A 21,734-nucleotide genomic window follows, 5' to 3' on the forward strand; every position below is an offset into this window, starting at 1 on the left:
GTGGTTAAAGACAAGCTGTGCCAAACTTGTCTTAGCTGCAGGCTAATTTAAACCTTAACTGTAAAGCATCTTTCTAATTACAGACCTTTTAACTAATTACAGGTTGAGCTTTTTGGTCTTGCAAAGGTGACTGCTTTTGATGCTCTCTCCCCACGTTCAGCTCTGGATGAAACTTGACCTATCCATGGTGGGCAAAAAGGTGAGGAGATGCTGCTTGCTCAGCTGACAGGAGCTGCAAAGCTGAAGCTTCCAGAATCAGGAGAGCGGGAAGGAAAAAATCCTTTCTGCAGATAAGTCTAAGACGTAAAACTGCTCGATTCAGAGGCTGGTTCTCTCTACAAAGCAAAGGTTAATCCGTCTTCAGCTCTAGAAGTTACACTGGTAACTGAATAGCTCCTCCAGATGCAGATGGACATCCATAAAACACCCACAGATAAGCACTGCTAACTTTTCAATCGCACACTTGAGGGACCATACGCATTTGATTGTCACAACACAGATGGCACCAGACAGTACGTTCAACCTGACACCATCGAGACCTAATAAACTCTTCAACAGCTTGGACTTGGATCAGTGGCATGGTCCACAAGGTCGTTCAGCGTAAGGAAGGAGAACAAAATCAGAAAAGTTAGAGTTCTGTATAATTAGAATAAGTAGTGGCGTTGTAATTAATGGTCAGAAAAAATGAAGAACCAGGAAAGCCAGACTAGAGAGAGTCCCTCTCCCTGTGATGATGGAAAGGCCATTTTTGCATCAAATTAGACTCGGTCACCATCTCCCACTGCCCAGCCTGGGCCATATGCTAGGACAAACGCTTCTTGTAATGTTCCCCAAAGGCCTTCATCTACCCCGGTCCCCAAAGCCCCAGACGCTGGGTTTCCTCCTCCCAGCCAGGCAGCTCTAGCACTTCAACATCCTCCACAAGAGACTTCTCCTAATGACTACCTTAAATCTCCCTTGCTACAGTTTAAGCTCATTACTTCCCATTTTCAAATTGCGAACTGCAATTAAAGCCCATTCAGATGCTTATAAACGCCCCAAAAGGGGCCCCTATGAATCTGTTCCCTCCAGCCCGTGCTGCTTCAAAGCAATTCCTAGTTTTGGGAGAGAAAACCCCAGCCAGAGGAGCTGCTGCCGCATGGCTCATCCAGATTTCTCCTTAGAAGACAGACGTCTGCGGACAGGGTCCTCGGCATGCCATGGCAAACTGACTCTAAGCAAAGCTTAGCTTCAGCTTAGCTTGAAATGAAACTGTGAGCACTGAAGTAGATAAAAAAACAAAACACAGAGTGAAAACCCTCTGGGAGAGGAATAACGCTGGGAATGGGTCCAGCAGCTGTCATCTGAAAAAAGGCAGAGGGTTGTTAGAAACCAGCAGTGTTTAAGGGCACCTCTGCCCTCACAGCGATTATCCTCTGGGTTGGATGCTACAGGCGTTCGGGAGCCGATTTACAGCCGGATCGGACATCCTTGCCTTGAAGACAGCAGCATCCATCAGAGGAGTGGGGCAGGCACGGCGCATGCGTCAGGTTGTAATGCACGGCCTGTGTCGGCCTCCTTCCTAGAACTGCAAAGCAGGAGGAAACCCGCAGGTTTCTCACCCATTTATCGAGGAAAAGGCCCCAGAGGGAGATGCAGAGCGCATCTCCCATCCCATCACACGCGTACATCGTAGGCTCACAGTACTTTGCTGGCTGGCTCAGGCAGCTTGTGGAGTCACCGCCTGAATACAGTAGGATTTTTTAATGGGTTTATTTTTCATACTGTATCTTTTCTATTCTAGGACTTAAATCAAACAGCAGGTTTATTATCGCAAAATGAAAAAAAAATTAAAAGAACAATCTTGAGTGGTAATATTCTGTCCTTCCTCAATCACAGCATTCAGAGACCTGAATCCATTAGTCTCATCCAGAAACAAACCTTGCACCGGGATGTGACACCAAGTAACTACTGGGGTTTCAAGTCTCCTGGAAATGAAAGACCCGTACGCAGGAATGCAGCCACAGCAGTCCCAGGACCTCGCATTCATTTCTCCTGCTGCCGGAGCAGCTCGAGGACTGAGAGCCCACATCCTGCCTGGTCCTTCCGTTCCCCATTGCCTCCCCCGTGCGAGCCGGGCTTCGCTCCCCAATGAAAGGCTTTGGGGGAAAAGAGCTCCAGGCCCTGTGAGATGGGATGTTCGTGACTCAGGGGAGCAGCTCCCCGCCTGCCTCGGTGTCCCCAGCTCTGCCCCTGCAGCTGGGAGCGCTGGCAGCGGGCAGGACCGAGCCTTACCAGCCCTTGCGGCTCCTCTCCCATCCTCGCACCGACAGCACATGCTCCTCCCGAGGGACCGCGTGTGGCACGCAGGACAAGGACACATGGCCTTCGGTCCTTGAGAAGGGGGGCAGCAGCACGTTCTTGCCTCCCGTTGGCCTTAAAGATCACTACGAGCACAACATCTTCTTGTGGGGTGAGAAGAGGAGGACTTTTGGGGCTGCCCCTGTTCTGAAGCCATATTGAGCGATGTGCTCACCCCCTCACTTATGTCTGAGGAGCACTTTAAAAGCAGTTTAACCCGTGTGGGAATCTGGTTAGGTTGAATAAACCATGAGCCTCATTAAAGGAGGCTTAGACTGAATTAAAACCCTTCTGCTTAATAAATTAGGTTAAAGTCAGCCCAGATTAGAAAATCCCTATAATAAATCAACCCTGTAGATTCAACCAGCTCTCAACTGCTAGTTATTTTCCCTGGCTGCTTTTAACCCCGTTTTCTCCCTCTTACTGAGCAATGATAACCGCACCGGGCTCTCGGTCGACCTCTGGACTGCCAGCTCACCTGCCAGGGGCCACAGGGATGGACGGGGGTGACACACTGTCACGATAAAGCCCGCACAGAAACAGCACGAACACCACGTTTTGTGTGCCACAAATACAGTGCTGAGGATTTGGAGGGATGAATCATCACGCGAAGCAAGAACAATTAGAGATTCATAATCGGGAGGAGGGAAGGCTGGGGTGGGATGAGAAAGGGAAAGAGCAGGGCTGGGATTAGTTACTTCAGAAATATTAATAATATCTCGAGTTACCAAAGTACCGCACCCCCAGGCCAGACCAGTGACGTAGAGGGGGTGCGATGTTAATAAAAAAATGTGATTACATGTCAGTATGTCCCGCATCCTACACTGACTGCCAGGGAAGGGTTTTTAGCTAATTAAAGGATAACGATCCTTTACTTTGAGGCCACAGAAATACTTGGCATGACCACGCTGAGCCTCACCTCTGCAGAGGGAAATGTCTCCCTCTCCATGAAGGGGATCCCTCCCTTCCCCAACCGGGAAACACGGCCCGGGAGGGCAAATGGAATTGGTTTGTGGCAGAAGCCAGGGGAGGATCCAGGAAAAATCACCCTCCCTTTGAGACATTTAAGACCAAGGAAGCATTTCCCCCGCTATCATCTTGTCTGAACAATGGGGACCGGTCCTCCGCTGATGCTGGAGAGCATTTAACAGCACAGCCGTTGAAGACGGGAGGCTGGGGCAGCTAGTTAATGGCCTAGACGTCAACACACCCGTTTCACTGACCTGGGTTTCTGAGGGGATTCTTTGGGCTCCTTTGAACTGAACCAGCCGCTGGTTTTATTCCTCTCATCTCCCCCTGCCGTCGCGTGGACGGACGAGTCGTGGGAGAATCCCACTTTCTCCCCCTGGCCTTTGCTCCCCACGTCACTCTTGTTGCCCCCGTGGTGGAAGAGGCCGCCCTTCGCCTTCTTGTCTTCCTTCCTCGTTTCCTCAGGTTGTTTGTCCTTCGTCGTTTCCGTGGAGAAGACCATGGGTGTTGCAGCTTGAGTCGGCTTGTTCTCTAAGCGACTGTTTTCTTCCATCTTGGCTCTGCCCAGATGGTTACTGAGAGTGACGGCTTTCGTGGAGACCTTGAGCTCTTCTTGCAAGGCTAAGCTGGGAGGAGACGGGATGAACCTGGGCTCGTCTCTCTGCTGTGTCCTCTCAAAGTTGCTGATCCCCCAAGGCACCTCGTGGAAGTCGGGATGGAGGGGAGTGAAGCCGAAGCCCTCCTCCTGCCGTCTGGGGACGCTGGGCACGGACAGCGGCGCAGAGCTCTGCGGGACAGACACGGGGCTCTTTGGTGCAGGTTCATCGCTGTAAACGTGGCTCCCGTTGATGCAGAGGGAAGACCGGGACACGGGATCGTTCTTTGGCTTCAGGCTTTGGATTGCTTTGGGCTCCAGGACCGGGCTGACTTGGGAGACATCGTCACTGAATGCTCTCTTGTGGGTCAGCTTTGGAGATGGCAAGTAGTCTTTCACTGGGGGGAAATAAAACACAAAATGAAGGTGAGGCCATCTGAGTAACAGGCACAGGTACGACAAGCATCGTTATCTTCTACTTGCAAACACTAAAAAGATCTGTGAAATCATACTGGCTTTCTCCCTCCCAGGCTCTACCGGATTATAATTAAATCACTAGAAATGCAAAGCACAGGTCACAAGTATGTGGCTATACAGGCTATATGATATTCTCCCCAAGCACATCACCTCCCACTGCAGGATCCGGAGAGGAGTCTCTATAAGACGACAAACCCCTTGTCTGAGAGGATCTGAGATCAATAATAAATGCAAGAAACTACCCAGAAGCTACTTAAAGGGTTTATGCTTCCGTGTGATTTAAGAGTTTGCATTGAATAAAAGACGACAAGCCCCCGAGCTCCGCTCTGACAGGCCAGGCTGCTGCTGTGCGTGATATAAACCAGGAGGGTCCAGCGCCTGTTTCTCCCTCCCACTGCCTGACCCTGTGGCTACTGCTAACTCTCAGCAGATTTTTGGGGTTACGTGGAGAGCCCAGTGAGAAGGACTGCCTGGACTTTAGGTGACACGCAGCTGCTCTCCCATTCTAGACGGAGATGCTGCCTCCTTCACCACGACACGAGGATGACGGGGCCAGACCGGTGCCTCCGCTTGGTCTCCGGCCACGCACGGGAACGTCACCCAGCAGAAACCGAGAAGCATCATGTGGGTGGCTTCACCAGCACAGTGAGAAGCAAGCACGTACCCAGGGACTACCACCCAATATGGGAATTTGCTGTCTCCAGCCAATTAAGCCATTTAATTATATATTTTGTTTTCAAGGGACGGCAAGAATTAATTCACTACAAGGGCCTTTTTTGTTTGCAAATCGCCGCTCTCCGAGTGCCAAGAGCTCAGATTGCTTTAATCACCAGGAACCGGTCACTGTTTCAGCTTTGCCTCCAAGCCGGAGGCGTCTCATTAGACAGCCGGGCAGCAGCGCAGCAGTAACGTGCTCTGCTTCGCCCAGCCCTCTCCCAGGGGCTTACTGCTATGAGTCAGTGTTAGCGACCCACTTTTAGGGGGCAGAGAAGAAACGGTCCTAAAGAACCCTCGTAGCCCGCAAGCTCGTGGTGCGCTGCAGGGAGCACATGCAGCATCAGCCTAAGTCAGGCTGTTCGTATACAGGCTCAGCATGAAAAGCAGAATCTTAGATGTCTCCCCCCGTTCTGGCAAGCACGTTACTGCCAGCATGCAGAAGGTCTCGGAGGGTTTGTGCAGGACGCCGCTTCTTAGGTAAGCAGTTAGTTAACAGGTTTGCAGGAAAGCCTCAACAGTCCCTTACAAAGAAAAGAAAGGGGAAAAAAGTGTGTGGGGGGAGGATTAAAACCGTTATCCTCTTACCAGAGCGCTCCGTGGACAGACTGCTGTGTCTGCTCGGGGATTTGGTTACCTCGGGAACATTTGCAGCCAAGCCCAGGCTGGCAGAAGAGATGGTGCTGTCAGATCCCAGGGAGGTGTTGGATTGCGTCAGGGATGACTTGCGCAGCTTGTTCTTCAAGAAGAAGCCCTTGACTTTGGACTTCTTGCCCCCGATGTCGTAGTCATCCTCCATGTCGAGGGCGCCCATGCTGCTGGGGATGATGGCAGAAGCCGACTCCAAGTCGTATTTCTTCTTGCCTTTCATCTTGTCCTTCAGCTTGCCGAAGGGCGACCGCGGCTTGTCCTTCATGGACAGGTCGAACATGCTGGCCGTGAGGTTGTTGCGCGTAAACTGGATGCTCACCAGGATCTCACCACGCTCCTTCTCCTTCTTCCCAGCCTTGGAGTGTAGCTTGTGCCACCTGGAGCCAGAGAGGAAAGAAAGGAGAGGCCCCTCCGTCATTTCCAAGAGCCGCAAGCCAGGAAGACCTTGGGGAGGATGCTGCTGGGTGGGAGCTAGCACAAGCGCCCCAGAAGTCACCTAAGACCTGAGTCAGAGACACGCAAACACCAAGCATGGAGGTGTCGCACGGAACCAGACCTCTCCCTGAAACGCAGCGGCTTTACAAGAGCTCTGTCTCCATCCCTGTCCTCAAGCACTTCCACTAAATAACCTGGCAAACACCACCTCGCTCACCCTGGCATCAGATACCGCCGTGAGTTTCAGGGGAAAGTTACCAGTGGCCAAATTTTTGTATGGTCAGTTGATACATTGCTGTGAGCCCATGTTTAAAAAAAGACGGTGCTTTGTGCTTGCGTTTTAAATATTCAAGAGCCAGTGACTCAGAACAAATCCTTTCAAGTCAGAGACAGTACCGTAATGGCAAAGGCACTCAACAACATTCATTAAAATAACTTTATGCCAGACCTTCCATGCCTCACCCTAAATAAAGATGCTGAAGTTTGCCTAGAAGTGTCCTTGCATCAAGCATTTAGAGGATGTTGCATCCCAAGAGCCCTTCAAGGGCAGGAGGAGCTGCCGTGCAGCACCTACCCTACCCAACCCTACCCTACCCTACCCAGGTTGCTGGATTTTTGGGAAATATCTGCATCCCCACAGCCTGCCGATGGCAGTCTCCAGCCTGTGGTACAGCTTTGGGATCTGTGATGACCTGATGTGATCGGTGACGGTGGGGGATGCAGCAAACCTATACGCCCATCACCTTCCCCTCCTCCAAATCCCTCAATTCTGCTGAAATGTCTGTAAAATTTGAGGCAACCAGAAGCCTGAGCCAAGGAGGGAAAAGGACTTTATTTTAACACCCCTCGTGCCGGTCGCCAAAGCCCAGCACCACGCCGCTGGGGCTGGTGAGAGCTCCCAAAGGAGCTATTGGCCATATCCACCAGCGCAAAAGCTTCAACCAACTCCGCAGCAGGTTACTGGGGGATGCTCCCCGCTGCTCTGCCCCAGACGAAACCCATAACGCAGACTTTGCTCCGTAGCTTTGCACACAGGGATGGAAGGAGCATGGGAAAAGCCTCCAAAACATTCACTGCAGAAGGCAAAAAACCCTCCCAACCTCCATTTAGGGCCCGATCCTTCCGCAGGGAATAGCCTGTGCACTAGCAGGGCATGGAGCAACCCCTGGTATGCGATGGGAGAGGGGACTTGCCTCCTGCCAGCTGGAATGAACGATGGGTGAAAGGACACCAAAGCAAGAGATGCCTGGAGACACCTTCTAGTTCTCCAGTTCACAGCAGTACCACGCTCAGATGGGGCAGCACGAAACACGGGCCACAAGGGAACCGTTTCTTCCCCAAAACCGCTGCCGACCCAGTGGGCCTTCGCTCCCTTCTCCTCCAGCGAGATGCCCCGTCTTTGTGCCCTGGTTCCAGGTGCCGCTTCCCAGGGTGGCTGCAGCAGGATGAGCGGGTCTGCAGCACAGCCGCTGCCCTGGCAGCTCTGATCCCTCCCGGATCAAAGAATTAAAATTCCCCTTAACAAGGCGCAAGGAAATCTGTAGGTTCAGGACAGACCCTGTTTCTCTGTGACATGCTTCACTGGAGAAACACGCAGCAATGGGAGGTGGAAGAAATTTCTAGACCTGGGTTAACAATTTCCCATTGATTTCCCAGAAAATAAAAATCCCGGTGGTGTTTTCCATCCACTCAAAAAGTAAAGTCACTGAAAAGAAAAAAAAAAAGGGGGAAGGAAAATGTGAAGGGATGGAGATGGGTGTGACCATGCTGAAATCACCAGGGCGAGGAGAAAACTTGAATCACGTCCTCCAGAAGTTCCTGAATTACTGCTGGGGAAGTTATCGCATCTCAGATGAAGGGAGGAGCTGGAAAGCCTGAGGAGGGCTTGGGAAGGGGGCACAAAACCCCTAACTCCCTGCTGGGATGCTAGGATAAATAACAGGAGCGTACAGTTGGAAGTACCCAGGTCCTTCGCCATCCAATTCTGCTGCCGCCGAAATGCAAGAGGGACAGCGCCTGGGACTTTGCTGGGCACAGACGCGGGGTTAAATCCCCAGCGAACTCATTCCTATTCCCACCATTTGCTTATTCCACCCCCATACGATGCCCTTTGAAAAATGTTCAGTACCCAGGCTTCAAGCTTGAAAATATCCAGGCATACAGAAAAAAACCCATGAAAAAAAGCAGCATTAACCCCTTACAGCAAGCCAACGGCAGCAAAGAGACACTCAAACGGGCTGATCCGCTGCCAGGGAGCAGTTAGGGGAGCAGGAGCAGGTGAGTCAGGCGGACCCTTCCCGTAGGAGCAGTGAGGAAAAGGCTGCTTGGAACAGGCTGTGGCCACAGCACATCAAATATTACGTTGCTCAGTTTGATACGAGACCTGGAAGAAGTTCAAGAAGGAAGGGCTGCAGCAGCCTGCCAGCTGGGAGAGGAGAGATTTGGGGGCTGAATCATTTAGCAGGAAAAGAAAAAAACTTCGCGAGTAGTTTTTATATCTTACGTCATCCCATGGAAAAAAAAAAAAAAAGAAAAAAAAAAAGAGAGAAAATCTGGGTGGATTAACATAAGGAAAGGCACAAGCTTGAGGATGATGAGATGTAACAGCCCGTAAGAGCCCTGCACTGGCTCAGCTCACATGGATGCGCTCTCAGCATCTCCCGTCCCATCACTTATAATGTTGTGGTCATTAAAATTAATTTGGGTGCTCGGCGGCGACACCTTTGAAAGAACAAGCCTTAAAACCTGATCTCTTCAAAAAGCATCCGTTCAAGGAAAAACCTCTGCTTATGCTGGCGCTGGATTAAGGAGCTATTTTTGGTTCCCTAGACCTAATCAGCAGTCAGCAAGCAGTCGGGACTACACCTCAAACAGGGAACAGAGCTATTTTTAGGCTGAGCTCTAAGTTTATGGCACAAAATGGGTGTTTGGGATGATTAAGTTGTTCCATGTTCGGTTTTTCTTTTTTTTTTTAATGAATCAGTTCCAGTGGAAACAGGAGGTGCAAACACTGCCTCAGCCGGGATGCGGCAGGAGGGCGGGTTTCAAGTCCCAGCCCAGCTAAACACAAACTCCCGCAGCATCTTTTCGCTATTAACCCCATCCCACACCCCTCGGTTCCCCATGTTTCTTCCACGAGCTGCCCTTGGGGGGAAGCCCTGGGTGAAGGGTTTCTGAATCAGGGCCACCCGAGCCCAAGCCTCAGAGGGGGACGCGATCTCTTTTAAGGGACTAGATGATACACCTAGGGAAAAAATAACAGCTTCTGCACATACAAACCCTTTTCCAGGTCTGAAATAGCAGCCATGGGCTTCGCAGCTCAGGCTCAGACCAATCGCTCTGAATTTAACTGGGTTATATTAATCAGACTGTGGAAGAGGTGCTGGCACTGAGGAGCGTGGGGAGATTGAGGAAGCCGTGCCAAGCACGTCCAGCACCGGGGACCCAGGACTGCAAGGACCCGCTTCTCGGAGGTGTTTTGGAGGCCTCTCTTGAGGAAGGTGCCACCAGTTTGGGTCCAGCTCCTCACTGCACGGGACATCCAGGACAAGCCACCCATCTCTGGCCACCTAGTCCCGGGGGGCTGTTCTTAGCAAGGTTTGGAGGGGCCACAGCCTGACATGGATTTTGCTAGTTAAAAAATGTTAAATTAAAGAGGGTCTCTTCTCCCGGTGCCAGAGCTGGTGGGGACAGGGAGAAGGATTGCTCCTAGCTAAGGAGATGTGTTCGGTCCCCGAGCCTGTGCTCCTTCCCTGCTCCCTGCAACTGGAAACGGGTCTCCCCCTGAACACAGAGCGGAGGATGAAACCTGCAGCTTCCCAGCCTGCTGGTCCCATATCAACACCCTCCTCCTGCTCCGTGGAGAACTTCTCCTTTCCACCCGCCAGCTGCTGCCCACCTCCACTGCAAAGGTGATGCTTCTGCTGAGACACCTCGGCCCTGGCCGTATGGGGAGCCAAGCTTGCTCAGAGATATCTCCAACGCAACAAATCCAGGGAACGCAGCTCGAGCCAGCTTGAAGACACAAGCTGCAAGTTCAGGCAATTAGCTTTTGCTAAAAAAACCCCCATTTCTTCCCTCTTATGCCCCACAGGTCCAGCGCCTCTGTGCATGGGGTGCCGGCTTGCAGCATTGCACCATGCTGGGCGTGCATCCCCCCAAAGGCAAAGGACTTCTCCCAGCATCACCCCAAGATCTGCCATCCACAGATGCTTGCGGCAGGCGGACACCCAGGCCCCAGGGATCTCTGCAGGGGGAAGGAAGCAGCAAGCCACCCCAGCACACAGGGACGGGAGAGGAAACCTCAAACAGAAAACTCCCCACAGACGCCGCAGAGAGGGGAAGCAACTGGAGGCCCCTGCGAGCTCTCGGGCAGCTCCTGGGAAGTGGGACGTGCTCCGGGGGTTTGCAAGCTCACATCCTGCTGCAGTAACACTGCTTGTGAGCACTGATGTACGGCGAAGGGCTCCCCAGCCCCCCTGCGTGACTGTGCACGCTCATTTAGGTCACCGTGATTAATCAGCACATCCAAACTGCCTCCAGACAGTTTCAGGAAAACCCTTTCCTGTGCAAAGGCTCCTCTCTCCTCCCATTTGCCTCCACCGAGAGTCAAAGAGAACAGCGAGCCACGGAGCACGGCTGCCAAAACACAGGTTTGGGAGAAAAAGCAGCAAGCACCCGGCATCTATTTTTACATTTGCTGTTGCCAGGATCAATTGGAGCAGCAAGGGAGGCACGGACAGCAGAACACAAAGCGCTGCTGTATCTCCAGGCCCCCAAAAAACACGTGCTTTCCCTCATCCTCTAGCAGCATCCCATACCGGAAAGCCAGCTAGTGCTGAGCAAAGGGAAAAAACACCCTGCCATGGAAACAAGAGCGTAGGAACTGTTTGTTAAGGAGGGAAAGCAACCCCACGGAGGATGCTGACAGGATGGATTTGCTCGGGGTCAGCGCCTGGTTCGCACCGTCCCCCCTCCTCTGCTCTTTGTCCTCCGTTGGGCTGCAGGTGACCGTTTATGGGGGGCACGGGGAGCCCCCACTCCTAAAAACCTTGCGTTGGGTATCTGAGCTACAAGGGGAAAATGCTTGGGCAGTATTTTCTCCCCATCGATGAGAAAACTCGTTTGGTTTTATGTGACACCTGGTCTGCGTGGGCTGCCCCACACCTCCCAGGATCGGAAGACAAGCTGCTGGGATGACCAGGAGGACAGAGAGCCAACCCTTAACAGAAAAGCAATGCTGACCGTGATCCGAGGCTTTCTGTCACGTTGTCCCTTCCACGTCCCCCTCCTGATCAAGCAACTCCTTCAGCACAAAACCAAGCACAAAGCCGAAGCCCCCATCCTGTCAGCAGCTTCATGGGTCGGCATCCCGAAGCCCTGGCATGATCCAAGCTCATTCCATTGGTTCAGGATTACTACAGTCGCATGCAACATCACGCAGGGGAGAAAGCCAAGCAACACCGGGACGAGATCAGGTGAGCAGGGCAGTGCACGCAACATGGCTCTCAGAGGTGCCGTGTGCACCATCAGGGCACCATCCTGCCCTACTTTCAGGGAGGACGTGGGTCCTTCCAAGAGGGATGTGGGTCCTTCCAAGGAGGACCACCTTTGCTCTCCCATGGGTCCAGCTGAGGTCCCCAAGAGATCCCCATCCACCCTCCAGCTCAGCTGGACCTACCTCACCCCAACAGACCTGTCCAACGCACACTAGGTACCTTCAGCAATGGTTCTCCAGTTTCGCTCTCGGACTGGTCCTAGTGCTTTACTAGCAGTGAGTTCAAGAGAGCTTCCTTGGGTGGTTAAGTCCCTTAGCAACTCGCAGTGTTCATGGATGCACACAGGGAAAGATGCACAGCTGGAGCGTTTCTAGAGTGCTTCAGGCATCAGGTGCTTCCCAAAAACCTCCCAAAACCACTCAGCATTGCCAGGGTGGTCAAGGTTTGCCTCAAACTGAGCAGAAATGCTCCTGCCCCACACAACTCAGCTGCCCAAGCTGCAGTACGGAGCTCAACGTGGAGCCAATGCCTCTTCCCCGACTGCACCAGCCTGTCATTTACTGCTGATTCATCCCTGCAACAAGGTCAGCCTGGCTTACGAGAAGAGCCCCAAGTCTTTAATTAAAGACTACTCGGGCCCCTACAGTGACAGAGCAGGATGGAGCACAGAAAAGGCAATCCAGGGGAAAACACGAATGCTGGCAGAAGGGGCACCGCTCCTCCTGGCACGACCCCCCTTCGATGGGCACGGCACGGGCAGCGAAGAGGCATTTCGGCGAGACAAGAGCTGAAGCAGCCCTGCGGAAACACGCACATTGCATCAGGGCCAGGAGGAAGCTCACCTACCCAAGAAGGGAAGTGTAGGGTGGAAAACAACCCAGCCCTGGGGAGTTTTGTGCTTTTTGTCTGGCTTTGTGTTTTTGACACGGCTTCCCCCACCGGTGTTGGGAAGCTTTTCTGCAGCGTAGGTTCGTTTCGTGTTGGTTTTGGATGGCCTATTTTGGAAGGTGATCCCTGTGAGCTGCTAAAAGCACAGAAGGAAAATAAACACAGGCTGATTCCCCCGCAGATGGGGAAGAAAGGACGCGAGCAGCTGAGGTGGGAAGAAGTTCATCTCTCCAAACGTTCCTCTGAGAAGTGCTCGAAAACAAACTTGAACAAACCAACCCCCCACAGCTTGTTAGATAATTCAGCTCACTGCTAACGAAGCAACTCAACCCTGCTCCTCTAATGGCTTCCAGCTTTGACACGACCAACTCAGCTGCTCAAGAGAGTGCTGGCTAAATGGGATGTCAGAAACAAAGAACAGGAGCTGTGTGCAATGAGGGGCGCAAGAGGATGGAGCTACGGACTCGGCGCTGGTGCTCCAAGCGATGTATTACCACAGCCAATGTGGGAGCACGGAACAACCGGGAACCCGCAGGAGAAAATCCCAGCACCGACTCACACCCGCGCTGGGACAGAGAAGCCGTCCATGCTCTGCCGTATCCGTGCCCTGCTGCGAGTCGTGGGACGAGACCTTCAGGCCAGGAACAGAGATGATGTCACTCCAGTGGGTCTCGATGGCAGGGAACAGCCTGCAAACCTGCAAGGCATGATGAAAACTAGGAAAAAAAACCAGCTCTGCTTGTGTCCACAGCTTACTGGCACAAGCCTGGTGCAACACCCGGGCTGTGCTACGGAGCTGGTGCTCCAGGCACGTATCCTGCGGCACCTCAGTGCTCCATGCACAAGGTCCATCCCGGAAAGGTCCTGAGCATGCTCACTCCTGCATCCCTGGAGCAGTGCCCCACAGGACCCTGCTGCCTGGCACCTCCCCTTGGCTTTGGGGGGACTGGGGTGGCCCAGACCTGTGGAGCCCCCAGACAGGCTGTTTTCTTGACCCCGTACGCAGAGGAGAGAGAGGATGGCTACCCAGCCACCCCACTGCCCCCAAATCTGCCCCTACGGCCTCCGTGCTGGCTGGCAGAAGCAAGCAGGGGTGTGTGATGGCATGGAGGGTGACAGTTTTAGGAGCAGGGATGGAGAAGAGCTGTCAGCCACCAGGACAGTGCTGGCATGAGAGCAAGGGCGGGTAACTTCATCGCAAATCAATTTAGGCTAAGAAGATCAGAGGCTTTCCCCTCTCTAGCGCAGGATGGGCAGGTAGGAAGAGGAAAGGAGGGAAGATTTAAGAAGCTGTAAAACGGAGCATGAAACATTTATGAATGGAGATAGTAATAGCAGGAGACAAAAAGAGGTCTCATCAGCTATATTTATCCGCTTACACTCCAGAGCATCCAAGGTTTGCGTCCTCCGAGTTGCAAACAAGCCAATAAGCCACGTTTGTGGTCACCGAATGACCTGAACTGCCGGGCCAGCGCTGCCCGGACATAGTGAGGCTGGGGGACGAGGGCCCCTGTGTGCGAGGATGGGAGAGGAGGCAGTGCTTGTGATCCGCTGACCCAATGCACAAGAAACCAAGGGCACAAATAAAAGTTAAAAAAAATGAGCCCCGAGCTGACTTTGCAGGATTGCAAAGCACGACCGACAGCGAGGAGCTGCTCCGCAGGTTCCCCCAGTGCACCTGCTTCCAGGGAGCTACTTCGTGCACAACTCAACGTCCACGGGATGGGCAGGAGAAACATGTTTTTGCTGTAAATCCTTTTCCGCTTCCAAACGGGAAGAGCATCACGGCAGGGCTTGCATGGAGAACCTAGTACCTAGAGGCAACGCAAGGCTTGGGAACGCAGCGCCTGTCCTCCAAAGGGGAAACCAATCCCAAGGGCTTCACACAGCTTAAAAATACCAGCTACACCCGCTTCAGCAACAGGTCACGCGTTGATTGTTCATTCATCCCATCAACAGATGCTGCAACCCGCTCTCGGGCATGAGTCACGCACGTGAAAAAGGGGGAAAAAGGGAAAAAGGAACGGATCTTAACCCAGCAGCAAGTTGCTCTAATTACACACACCTTTACCCTCGGTGGACTTGCCGGCAAAGAGACTCATGTGCTGGAAAGGCAGAGCTGGGGAGGCCGTGGGATGCTGCTCCGGGGACGGGGCTCCCAAACCCCCAGCCCGGGCTGGAAAGGCCATCCCGATGGAAACCCAAACCCCGTGTCCCCGGCCAAGCTTCTGACAAAGAAAGCGAATTCCCATGGCAGTTATTTGCACACCTTTGCCAAGCACAGGCTCCCACAAGCCCTGGAGCAGGAAGAGAGGTGGCAGCAAAGGTTTAAAAGCTATTTTCACTCGACAGACCGCATGCAGAAAGGACACAAAGTCTTTTTTGGACTCCAATTGTCAAGAAAGCCCCGTGCAGCCGCCATGCGGAGGCAACAGCCCGTGCCAGCACACCTACAACGGAACAGCATCCAGAGCAAGAGGATTTCAACAGGCGAGACGACACCAGAGCACCCAGAGCCTGCAGGGTTACTCAGGGCAAGGAGCCCGTTTTCCCGTCGCGCAGGCACCTACATAAGTGCGTTCGTGAGTCAGCTACAGCGGACGGGCAGAATAGACTAGACTCTGCCCGGTCTAGACTCTGCCCTGGCAGCAGCCACGGCACAGACACGCTCTCTGCCCCAACAGATGCTCTCCCTCCAGTGACAGTGACAAAGAAGGGGGATGCCTCCAGCAGACCCGAGCTGTGACACATCGCTCCAAGGGACCAAGCTGCTGGGGTGCAGCTGAGGGCACCTGCAGACGCCCTCCTCTGGGGCAATGCTACAATCGAGCAGATGCCCCCAGGAACCATGAAAAGCATCCCCCAAAAACTCCTCTCCTGCTTGCGGGCTCACGGACGCTGCCTGTGAGCCATCCAGCTCAGCCTAGCGTGATGACACGGCCCCTTGGAGGGCGAGAGAAGCAGAGAGCAGAGCCCACCCTGCTTTCCGGGTCACCAAAGAGGAAGCACTGGCAAGAAACATTTTGGCAGACCCCATAAGGAAGGGAGGGAGTCACCTTGGAAAGATGAACTGAGGCAGCAAGGCTCCTGGAGCACGGCGTGAGCACGAGCTGAACTCGGCACATGCAATAGCACCAGCTCCACCCGTGTCTGGAGCTTTGTACCAACAGGTCCGAGGCATTTTCTGAGCTGGCTGTGGGTTTTTCTGCAGCTGCTAAGGGAAAAAGACAGCTGGAGGCGGTTAGGGCTCTGCAGATTAGTGTGAAACAGAGAAAGAAGCCTGAATCTGCAGCTTTTTGGTTTTTAAGATGATGGAGGGTGATGGGCCAGTGCTCTCGGCCACTGACAGTCCAAACCCAGCATGCCAGACTTGCAAAGCTGGGATCAAACTGCTCAAATATCTTTTAAAAAGCAACAATGTTGTGGTTTAACCCGGCAGGCAGCTAAACACCACACAGCCGTTCGCTCACTCACCCCCACCCCAGTGGGATGGGGGAGAGAATCGGGGAAAAAAAAGTAAAATTTGTCGGTTGAGATAAACACAGTTTAATAGGACAGAAAAGGAAGGGAAAAATAATAATAACGATAAAAGAATATACAAAATAAATGATGCACAATGCAACTGCTCACCACCCACCGACCGATGCCCAGCCAGTTCCCAAGCAGCGGTCGCCGCCCCCCAACCAACTCCCCCCAGTTTATGTACTGAGCACGACGTCATACGGTATGGAATAGCCCTTTGGCCGGTTTGGGTCGGCTGTCCTGGCTGTGCCCCCTCCCAGCTTCTCACTGGCAGGGCATGGGAAGCTGAAAAGGCCTTGACTACTGTAAGCACTGCTCAGCAACAACTAAAACATCGGTGTGTTATCAACTTTGTTCTCATCCTAAATCCAAAACACGGCACTGTACCAGCTACTAGGAAGAAAATTAACTCTATCCCTGCTGAAACCAGGACAAACAAAAGCGGAGTCTTCACGGAGCAGAACACAGCAAGAGTGTTAAACCCCTTAAACCGATCTTGGCAACTGGGTGAAAACAGGGTTAACTGGGCAGGTAGGAGCAAAACTAAGCACTGCCACCATTTCGTAAGCAGCATCACCATCACTGCAGCGCCTCGGTAATCTCCCCATGGGCTCCCAGCCTAGGGGTAAAGGCTTGCCCGGGACAAGCTGGCCACCAAGGACCCTATCCCAAGGCCTGGCTGCCTCCAGCCCAGCCTTGCCTCCGGCAGCGCAGAGAGCACCTTGACCTGATTTTTGGCAGGACTAACCCTCTCCTCCCCCTGCTTGGCGGTGTTTCGACACAGCAGGGTGTTTCCTGGCTTGGCTGAGATGCAACAACCCCTCAGAGCTGCCTTTCCAGCACCGAAACAAGGATTTCATCACAGCCCAGGGCATCCAAGGAGCTCACTGCTGCTCTCAGCCACCCCAAAGACCTTCACCAGCCTTGCCGGGCACCTCTGATCACAGTCCCCAGGGAAAAGGGCTCTGTTTGCCCTCGTATTAAAACTTTCCATCCCAAAACTATCACGGAGCAGCTATTTCCCCTCCGTCCTGCTGCAAGGTCTCTTCCTCTCCTAGGCTTAAGGACAGACATGCAGAGGACACGGCTGCAGCGATTTGGCCTCGGCTCATGTCTGATAGGGAGCAGAAAGTGGGCTCAGACCCTGGGTGCAAACATCTCCCCTAGCAGATGCAGCCAGAAGCCAAGGCCACAGTAGGAACGGCAACGAGCACAAACCACCGCATCCGAGAAAGATGCCACAGCCAAGAGCCCGCAGGCCACAGCGCGTGCTCTGCTGCTAATGAACTCCACTGATGTTAATTTAATAAGGGAGGGCGACGGCCACAAGCACACCATGGGCTGACAGCAGTCCAGAGGGGTTGGCGGTAGAGACGAGAGTGGGTCCGTGCCCGAGGGAAACACGAGGGCAGTGCCACAGAAAGCACATTACCCGTCTGCTCTCACCACAGCAAGGAGGGGATGTGATGGGTACAACCAGCAAGGGGAAGGGAAAAGTGCCTGCTGTGGGGCTTAGCTCAGGAAGGACCAACAGACAGCGAGGGAGCCCCGGCAGGGATTCGGGGACTGCCCCTTGGCCCCAAGGATGCTTCTCATCCCTCCGAGGTTCCCACGCTGCTTTGCTGCTGAGTGGACGGGGCAACAACGTGAACTCCCGGAGGGCTTCTCAGTCAGCCCAGAGCCAAAACAAATTCAGAGCAACGTCCACCTGAGCCACCTCCGCCTCAGCCCGTTCCTTCCCCGCAGCCGTGCTGCTTCTCCCTCCCCATGCCAAGCCACGCAGCTGCACACAGCGACGGGGCTGACGGGCTCCCTCTCCAACCCGCTCTGCCAGCCGTCTTGGCCTGGCTCCATGACATCTTCCCCCCAAGCCCCCGAGGAAATCCCCATCCCTTTTCCACTGAGCCTTGCCCCAGAACTGAGCTCCATCAAGACATGGCGGAGAGAAGCCCCGGTGGCCTCAAGGACTTCAGCTAGAAAAGTTTAGCACCCAGAGGAAAGGTTTTGTAACCCGAGTAGCTGCTTTGCTGATGGAGAGCAAGAAGGAGAGTCTCGTTCCTGCTGCCAGGGTGGAGATGCTGCAGCTGCCCAGGTGAAGGGCTGCACGCAAGCCCAGACCCCTCCACAGTTGCGGAGGGACGGCAACGAGTAAAGGGAACTGCAGCAGGGAGGGCTTTGGGGAATTTGGAGCTGGGATAATGTTGCATGGGTAACAACTCCGCAAGACAAGTTTCCTGTCACAGAGGCACCAAAGGCCACTCGCTGCTGTTGCTCCCCGTCCAAGGCAGCAGCCAGCAAGCAACTGCAAGTCACTGCAGGAAAACACCAGAGCCAGGAATCACGACTCCTCTGCTACGCTTTCTGTCCCCTTACCCACAGGATCCCAGTGCTGCAAAGCCCTGAAGTTTGCTCTCTGGAGATCGAGCTCCAGCAGCCTGGTCTTTGCATGGCAAGCGGAGCTTCGCCCTGGAAGGCTCACGGCTTTAACCTTTCCCATTCATGAGGGGCTGTGAGGCCTTAGGGAAAGAAAGCAAATGAAAATGAGATTTCAAAGGGGGAGAAAGGAGGTAATGACAACTGTCGTTTTTCTTTACCCAGCCCAGTAAATCTTGGCTGCCCACTGCCCCTCCCCGCCATCAGCCTCGCAGCCCACGGAGCAAAATCAAGGCCCTTTCGGAGCAAAATCAAGGCCTTTTTGGGCCCCCACGCAGCGAGGTCCAGGGTCCAACCCCGCAGGTGTTACTGTGTACCTCCCAACACCAAGCCCCCACCATGCCACCCACCCAACAGACCACGCTGGCCAAGGAGAAAACACAGCCTGACGGGTGTCAGATGGAAGCTCTTGTCTCGCTGCAGCTGGAGGCATTTCCACCCTCCCCAGATGCTGCATTGACAGGGATGGACGTGGAGATAATGCTCCCCGGCTTGCTGCCACGCCGCAGGGAAGGCAGGATGAGCCCCTGCGGGGGACTGCAACGGCATTTCCTGGATGTCAGGAAGCAGAAGCGATAGCTGCCTTCTGAATACAGAAAAAACCCTCTTCTGCTGGACTGAGCCCTCGTTTCGGAGGGACTGACCACCCCGCTCTTCACCTGCCGAACTACCACGTCTCCCCCCATGCCTGTGCCGAGCCGGCAGCGCTCGAGGACCCACCAGCAGACCGTTACGGTCGGACACGGTGATGGTCACCATGCCGGTATGCAAGCACTTTTATTGCACAGCCTCATCCTGACGGCAGCACTGGGCTTTGAGCTCCCAAAAAATGAGGTAGGACAGAGAGCTGCAGGGACCAGGTCACGGGGAAGGGAAAGGTGAGGACCGGGAGCATCCCACCCGGGCAGGGCCACGGCGAAGGGTTTTCCTGATGGTAACCTGATTTGGAGGGTTTTTCTTTAGCCTGGAGAAAAGGAGGCTGAGGGGAGACCTCATCGCTCTCTACAACCACCTGCAAGGAGGTTGTAGCGAGGTGGGGTCAGTCTCTTCTCCCAAGTAACAAGCGATAGGACGAGAGGAAACGGCCTCAAGTTGCGCCAGGGGAGGTTTAGATTGGACGTGAGGAAAAATTTCTTTACTGGAAGAGTGGTTAAACATTGGAAGAGGCTGCCCAGGGAAGTGGTGGAGTCCCCATCCCTGGAGGTATTTAAAAGACGAGTAGATGAGGCACTTAGGGACATGGTTTAGTGGACATGGTGGTGTTGGGTCGATGGTTGGACTCGATGATCTTAGAGGTCTTTTCCAACCTCAATGATTCTATGATTCTATGATTCTATGATGCGGAAAGGTACTGCATCCAGAGACGCACATCAGGCTCAACAGGGCAGTAAAAGGCATGCGTTAAAAATAAAAGCACTACACAGCTCAAGTGGGAAGGGAGAAATGATGCTCGGCACTGTTGCTTTGCTTGCCAACCCCAAGCCCTGGAGCTGCCTGAGCGTGGGACAAGCCTTGGGATGCCCAAAAAAGCCATGAGAGCTCTCAGGCTGCTCTTGGGCAAATCCAAGAGTTTATTTTCTGCCGGGCAAAACACTGAAGTGACCGAGACGTTTGGCTGAACAAGGCAGCTCATAAACATCCCTGGACGCTGGCTGACGGCTCGTTCCGGGAGAAGAGTCCAAGTTTGACAGAGTATTTTCCATCAAGCTGAAAACAAGCATAAAAATCATCACCGGTAAAGTTTCCGTGCAACAAAAATCAGCAGGAAAATGGGAGCAAGGTCAACACGCTGACAATCAAGGCCTTTTTTTAAGCGAGGTCCCATTCCAGCTGGCAGCAGGTTTTATGCCCAGGAGCGAGGACTGCAGATGGGGTCCTAAAAAACAGTGTACGGCAGAGACTCAACTTATACGTCCCTCACTCGGGGGCCAATGGTTATCTCTGCTACACAGGCCTGGGTGTGCTCCACGGTGCAGTCCCAGAGAGGGGGAGCCTGTGTTTGGTTTGCTTTTTTTTAACCTGGGACTAAAATTTCCTCCTAAACAAAGCTGTTTGCAACGGGGCCGAACCAGATGTCAGAAGTTGGTTGGAAGCTTACGCGGCTCCCAGAGCCAGAACCCCAACCCTTCCCCTTCCCCCACCCGGCTGGACACGCTCCAGCACTCGGGACTCCCCTCCAAAAAAAGAAAAAAGTGCAGCCCCTTCCACACTGCAGACCTGCCACCCACCCTCGAGACACCTTCCAGCTCAGGGGTTCGAGTGCACGGACACGCTCGGGGCGCAGGGTGAGAGCTCTCCGTCGTGTTTTCTGTCTCACTTCCATCACCGGGGGCCACGGGCAAAGATAAATAGCCTTAAAAGCTCTTGCCATCCTGAGGGGAAGTTAATTTTTCCTATGCAAGCGAAGCTACAGGAAGGGAGGGAGATGGACAGCAAAAATCCTGGGGATCTCCTGCCTCGCAGCCCAGATCCCCTCCTTGGGCTGCAGTAACAGTGCTGCCGGGGCGACCGGCAGCCCTAACAGGCAGCACGGGGTCCAGCCGCTTTGGACGTTGCACCCGTGGGATTAACAGCCCCTGACGCCGAGACCTTTGAGACAAGACGACAGGCTCAGCCTCCCGAAACCTTCGCCGGACCGTCGCAGGGCCCCCCGCTTTGCACAGCTTCGTAAACTTCTGCTAACAGGAGCACGGCTTTCCTCGAGACACGGCTCCTACCCCGGCTCCCGGCACAGGGCTTGCTACCCGAACCGCAAAGAGGACGGGAAGTTATTTCACATTCTCCCATGCCAAAACAACACGTCTCTGCCGACGCACCCGAAAGGCCGCGGATCGGCTCGCTCGCTCTGAAGTTTGCGCACGATGCTGGTTTGAATTAGGCCCGAAGAATTCAGATCCAGCTCCTCCGACACCACCCATTCTCCAGGCAGCGCTAATAAAAGCAAAATAAATGCTAGGCGGGGGAAACACTCAGACACTAACTCCGGGGTTAGTCACTTTTCCTCTGTGCCCACGCTCCCATTTTAGGGCAAGCAGGAGCCTCCATGGGCTGCAGATGCAAACAAGCCGCATTTCTCCACGGGAAAAGTTTTTCCAACCCCTTTTCACGCTAATCCCGCTCTCCGGGAGCGAGGCTGCACTATCTGCCAAGCCCCGGCACGCCCTCCGCCGCCTCCCCGGCCGTGCCCTGGGTAGGAGGGCGAGAGAGGCTCC

The 21,734-nt window shown here is 53.8% G+C and overlaps 1 protein-coding gene across 4 annotated transcripts in view; it reads right to left on the reverse strand.

The window, feature by feature from the left end:
• Positions 1-21,734, reverse strand: part of RAB11FIP5 (RAB11 family interacting protein 5) — a 44,717-nt gene that overhangs the window by 21,143 nt on the left and 1,840 nt on the right. For all 4 annotated transcript variants that reach the window (XM_076335636.1, XM_076335635.1, XM_076335634.1 and 1 more), the window contains exons 2-3: positions 5,684-6,123; positions 3,564-4,302 (exon numbers count right to left, since the gene is read on the reverse strand). In XM_076335636.1, coding sequence (XP_076191751.1) covers positions 3,564-4,302; positions 5,684-6,123 — 1,179 coding nt within the window. The remainder of the gene's footprint in view (positions 1-3,563; positions 4,303-5,683; positions 6,124-21,734) is intronic.

The sequence above is a fragment of the Aptenodytes patagonicus genome, chromosome 4, assembly GCF_965638725.1.
Source record: "Aptenodytes patagonicus chromosome 4, bAptPat1.pri.cur, whole genome shotgun sequence".
Taxonomy (NCBI): Eukaryota; Metazoa; Chordata; class Aves; order Sphenisciformes; family Spheniscidae; genus Aptenodytes; species Aptenodytes patagonicus.